The following is a 5,991-nucleotide window of genomic DNA, read 5'->3' on the forward strand; positions in this document are numbered from 1 at the left end:
TCCTACCTACTTTGCGTTGTCACACTGAGACGAAAATTATTTGCATATCTAGCAATGCAAATTTGACGTTTATTGCACGCCACATTCATTGTAGTGCAATTTTCATGACCAGTAGTGTAATAATTAGAAATAAACATCAAAAACACTATCGTTACTATTTTTATATTCATTTAATTTACTGACATGCAGTATAACAATGATATATCATTATGGTGGATCTTTGGAACTTGAAGTACATTTTTGTCTATGGGAGGAAGGGTGAGTGGGCTCTAAGTCTTTGGATACGTCTAACTGAGGATAAGTGGAACTGTTGGCTAAATAATACGAGTGCAGTGTGTTTCGTCGTAGCCAAACACAGACGGAGTTGTGTGAACTGTGTCAGGCAGTACCATTAGTACCGTTACTGACACGTACGTCGCTGAGGAGGGGCAGCGGCGCGTCGCGCGCGGACAGCTGGTCTCTCGCTCCAGCTCTTGCTTCAGAAGGCCTGTGGGTCTGGGGCCTCGACCACGGGCTGGTTGGCGCAGCCGCAGGCGGGCGTGGGTCCAGAGTACTCGCAGCCCAGGGAGCCGGGGAAGCCCTGCGACCTGCACAGCACCTCGCAGCCGAAGTCGGGGATTCCCAGCTCGCGGCTGAGGCGCGCGCACACGGGCACGCCCTGTACGCAGCAGTCCGTCAGCGGGTCTGCCACAAAAAAATAAACACGAGTCAGCCCTCCTCCACGTCATGTTGGCTATTGTGAGGTTGTCTGTGTACTCTCCTTTTCGAATGCACTGACGAAACACATGAACTATTTAGTGTCAAGCATACAAACATAATGCTCGAAAAAGGAATTCAAAACAAATATGAAAACAGTTAAAAAACCCTACTTCGAAATAGGCTCAAAATGTTTCAAATGGCTCTAAGCACTAAACCTAACTAACCTAAGGACATCACACACGTCCATGCCCGAGGCAGGATTCGAACCTGCGACCGCAGCAGCAGCGCGGTTCGGGACTGAAGCGCCTAGAACCGCTCGGTCACAGTGGACGGCGAAATAGGTTCCATACCCCATACTAATTACATCTGCTTCTGCGCACGAACGTATGCGCTTCTCGCATTTATTCAAAACTTCTTATCGTCATTCGAATGTTTGAATGACGCCATCTGTAACCAGCTGACGATATCATTACATTTATTATCGCTAAGTCAGCTTCAGGGTATGCACCCGACGCCACAAACGTTTGTGTTTATTTGAAGATGTAATTTTGACATTATGCAGATACATTCCGAGACAAGAAAACGACGTATCACGAAAGAATCATCTCAATGGCATGAAAATCGCTGTACATGTACTGACAAACAAATGATTACAAGAGATTTATTCAGGAGAACGAGCTTCACAAATTGAATAAGTCAGTAATACGCTGGTCTACCTCTGGCCTTTATGCAACCAGTTATTCTTCTTGGCAATCGTTGATGGAGTTTTTCTATGTCCTTTTGAAGGTTATCGTGCAAAATTCTGTAAACTGGCACGTTAGATCGTCAAAGCCCCCAGATGGTTGGAGGGCCCTGCCTATAATGCTCTAAACATACCCGATTGGAAGAGATCCAGCGAGCGCGCTTGCCAAGGTAGGGTTTGACAAGCGCGGGGACAAGCAGTAAAAACTCTCGCCGTGTGTGGGCAGGCATTCATTATCATGCTGAAATGTATGCCGAGGATGGCTTGCCATGAAGGGCGACAGAATGGGGCGTAGAATATCGTCGAAGTATCGCTGTGCTGTAGGGGTGCCGTGGATATCAGCCAAAGGGCTGCTGCTATGAAATGAAACGACAGCCCAGACCATCACTCCTGTTGTCTGGCCGTATGGCGGGCGACAGTCAGGCTGGTATCCCACAGCCGCCTCCAGATGCATCTTCGGGGCTCAGTTCAAAGCTGCTCATTTAGAATTAACAGCAAGTTTGCTTTCAGATCTCTTTTAGCCTCTCATAACCTTTGCTGAAATCGCGGTGCGTAGGCTAAAAAAAACGTCCAAATAGCTGATGATGCATCTTTTTTCACTTGAGTAAGTTTCTCGTTTCCAGTTTCGACTTGTATAGGCAGCACACCAATAAAGAGAACCACAAGGCACCTCTGCACTTCGCATAGCAGGCCATAGAAGGCCGCAAAGCGTCGCGTGTGGCGCGCAGCTGCAGCCTCGTCACGGACTACCTTCAACATATCTCATGTATTTTCTCGAGAATGGGCAGAGGTATTGCTCTCCTTCGAGCGATGAAAAACAATTTCGATAGGTTAGCTATATTTCCTACTAGGGTTCTATAATGTACAGTTCACCAAATGTAAACTGCCTAGCGACTGCACTCTCCATCGCAAACTTTTCAAAATATACCCGGTGGTTTATTTATTTGCAAAGAATCACAATAACAATGGACAATACCAAAAAGATTTTTTTTCCGAATAGTTGCCTCAAGATCGAATGAGAAATGAGAAAGACTGCAAACCGGAGGAATCTAAAACAGTGACTTTTAATTTTTTACGCGCTTCAAAATGGTTCAAATGGCTCTGAGCACTATGGGACTTAACATCTATGGTCATCAGTCCCCTAGAACTTAGAACTACTTAAACCTAACTAACCTAAGGACATCACACAACACCCAGTCATCACGAGGCAGAGAAAATCCCTGACCCCGCCGGGAATCGAACCCGGGAACCCGGGAGCGGGAAGCGAGAACGCTACCGCACGAAAACACGAGCTGCGGACTTTTACGTGGAAAGTAAATATTTTACTGAGAAATTAACTACGCAGACGGATGTAGTTTTGCTTCATCTACGTAAAACATATTTTTAGTTGCAACGGGTGACTTGAAATTTCCCTTGATACGTATCGCACATTGCGTGGAGCGACAGGCACTCCGTATTAGCCGGTCGGAGTAGCCGAGCGGTTCTAGGCACTTCAGTCTGGAACCGCGCGACCGTTACGGTCGCAGGTTAGAATCCTGCCTCGGCCATGGATGTGTGTGATATCCTTAGGTTAGTTAGGTTTAAGTAGTTCTAAGTTCTAGGGGACTGATGACCTCAGAAGTTGAGTCCCGTAGTGCTCAGAGCCATTTGATTTGAACTCCGTATTGCACCGTACGATACGACAGAGATAGTGTCGATGTCATATAGGTTCAAAAATGGCTCAAATGGCTCCAAACACTATGGGACTTAACTTCTGAGGTCATCAGTCCCCTAGAACTTAGAACTACTTAAACCTAACTAACCTAAGGATATCACACACGTCCATGCCCGAGGCACGATTCGAACCTGCGACCGCAGCAGCAGCGCGGTTCCGGACTGAAGCGCCTATAACCGCTCGACCACAGCGGCCGGCGATGTCGTATCTCCGTCGTGCAGTGCGAACCAGTTAAGTCGCTTCAACTGCGTATCTGCGCGCTCCATCAATGCGAGCAGCTTTTTCGTCGTACAGTGAGTCGCATGGCGTATCGTGTCGCATATGGCATCGCCTCAGTGTGAACCGCTCTTAACATATTGTTCAGATATCGTGACTGCAACCGTGCCGTACGCAACATTCGGAAGTCACACACGGCACATCTTCAAATGAGACTCATCTCACTGTGACTTTTGCTGACATTGCGTGTTACTTTAAAAGGACTGTTCACAATGTTTTATTTCCATATGCTAATTACTTTAGGAGTGGCACTAAAATTCAGGGTTAGTGACGTGGGTCGGAGACATGCCCCGTGGGCAGGACGTTTATAAATGGGCACTTGGCCGGGAATTTGCCAAAAGCAATTTTAAATGCTCAAAATGTGGTCATTTACAAAAAATGCTAGAAGGTGTAATTAACCAATTAAAATAAAGGATGGGACAATACTCCCGAGATTAAAAGTTACCAAATGTTTACACTTAAGCCTACGTATATCACTCATTGCATTTATTACTAAGACCGAAAGGAAAGAAGAGTGATGCATTTCATTTCTAGTGGCACTCCAACTTGCTGTTCCGAAGACTGGTGCGTGTTACTGACAGGTGCCTATCGTTTATAATGTCCTTTTTCTTTTTACCAGCTCTGTTCTTCTCTCTCCCCCTCCCCCCCCCCCCCCGTCTCTCTCTCTCTCTCTCTCTCTCTCTCTCTCTCTCACACACACACACACACACACACACACACACACACACACACACACACACCGGATTGGACAGTTGTGTAGTGGTAAGTGATTCCTAGAGAGACGGCAATTGTTGGAGTCGTGGGACCGGAGTGGTCACATGAGACATTCCTAATTAAAATAATTACGGATAAACCTTTTTGCTGTAATTCCAAGTATCTTCTACTTATATTCAGGAGAATCTGAGTCAGAATCGGAACTTCATCCTTCTTCAACTTATGAAGTTCATGAAACTGACAAACCAGTCAGAAGATTCAAAAGTAATTAAAAAGAGATAGTAAGTAGTGCGATGTTTGGCTCACCTGGTCTGGGATTTGGCCGGTAGTCAGCGGAGACCTGCGCTGGAGGCGTCAGCAGGACAAGGCCGGCGACCAATAGGAGGGCTCGGTGGGGCTGCATGTCTGGGCGCTTCCTGAGCACTGACTGCCGGCTGACGGCGCCGCCGCGGGTTATATACAGCGTGAGCAAGGGACGCCGCCGCCAGCCTATCTGCCCTCTCCCACCCGACTGCTTTCGGATAACACCTATCACTAGTAGAGCCACTCATTTCTAGATTATTTACATACTTTCCCTCATGCCGTGAATTAAAAAGTTGCCTGCGGCGACGTTTCCGCCATCGCTGATGTTCCGTCACGTAACTATCGCGTCAACAGCTTCGTTGTAATCCACATGGATGTACATCTATACTCCGCAAGCCATCTGACGGTGTGCGGCGGAGGGTACTGTGGTATCACTGATCTCCCATTTGCGAATTGCAAGTGGGAAGAATGATTCTCGGTAAACCTCTACATTATCTCTGAATACTAGAATTTTATCGTTCTGATCATTCCCCCAGACTTTTTGAGGAAGAAGTAATATCTTCCCCGTCTCTTCGGGGAACGTTCTGTCTCGGTATTTCGATAGTGAAACTCTCTGTGCTGCAGAACTCCTGTCTTGTAATGTCTGCCATTGGGTTTGTTCACCATTTCCGTAACGCTCCCTTGGCGAGGCGCACCGCTCTTCATTGGATCTTGGCTACCTCTTCCATCAGCCCTGGGTGGTAAGGGTCCCAGAATGAGGAGGAATACTCAGGAATAGGCCGAACAAGCGCCTTGTAAGTCACTTATTTCTTGGTGAATTACATTTTCTCAGGATTATTCCATGAAACCCAACGTTGCATCTGCTTTTCCTACTGCTTTTGTTTTACATGATCATTCCACTTTAAGCCGCTCCTAGATATTTAACGCTAGTTACTGCTTCCAGCAATTTCTCATCAACAGAGCAACTGATTCTAGATTTCTATTCCTATGTATGCGCAGTCTGTTACATTTATTTACGTTCAGGTCCATCTGTTAAACCCTGCACTATTCATCAATCCTCTGCAGGTCCTTTTGCACGTCTGCATAGTCTTCTGCTACATTCTTATAGACAACCACATCATCTGCGAAGAGCCTTATGGGGCTTCAGACGTTATCTACTAGGTCATTTATATACATTTTAAACATTCACGCTCCAATCATACTTCCTTGGGGTACTCCTGATGTCACCCTACGTTTGCCGATTTTGTTCCGTTAAGAGCGACGTCTTGAGTTCTATCTGCAAGGAACACTTGAACCCAGACGTAAATCCGATAAGCTTGTATTTCAGTGAACAGCTGTACCGTACTGTCAAATACCTTCCTGAACTCAAGGACGACAGTTCAGTCACTCGATCGAATTATGCGCAGTACTGAGAGATAACGTGTCATACTTGTCGAAACAAAGTCCTCTCTAAAGAATGGAACACAGTAATAACAACAGGGAGGGTAATGGATTCCCTTCAGGCCCAGTTCATTAACCGTCTAAAAATAAATCAAGGCAAATA

The 5,991-nt window shown here is 46.3% G+C and overlaps 1 protein-coding gene across 1 annotated transcript; it reads right to left on the bottom strand.

Moving 5' to 3' along the window:
- Positions 1 to 208: 208 nt before the first annotated feature.
- Positions 209 to 4,558, bottom strand: LOC126416716 (uncharacterized). Its single transcript, XM_050084525.1, has 2 exons — positions 4,452 to 4,558; positions 209 to 684 (listed from the first exon to the last, which is right to left on the bottom strand). Exons 1-2 carry the CDS (start codon positions 4,546 to 4,548, stop codon positions 479 to 481), a joined length of 303 nt encoding a protein of 100 aa, XP_049940482.1. The 5' UTR covers positions 4,549 to 4,558; the 3' UTR covers positions 209 to 478.
- Between the last annotated feature and the right edge of the window lie 1,433 nt (positions 4,559 to 5,991).

The sequence above is a fragment of the Schistocerca serialis genome, chromosome 8 (genome assembly GCF_023864345.2).
Source record: "Schistocerca serialis cubense isolate TAMUIC-IGC-003099 chromosome 8, iqSchSeri2.2, whole genome shotgun sequence".
NCBI lineage: Eukaryota > Metazoa > Arthropoda > Insecta > Orthoptera > Acrididae > Schistocerca > Schistocerca serialis.

What these genes read in the sequence shown, in the direction of transcription:
- LOC126416716 (XM_050084525.1), bottom strand. Translation starts at nt 4,548, where the DNA reads ATGCAGCCCCACCGAGCCCTCCTATTGGTCGCCGGCCTTGTCCTGCTG. An exon ending in CCGGCCAAATCCCAGACCAG is followed by an intron (nt 685 to 4,451) that starts GTGAGCCAAACA and finishes TTTTTGTGGCAG; the next exon opens with ACCCGCTGACGGACTGCTGC.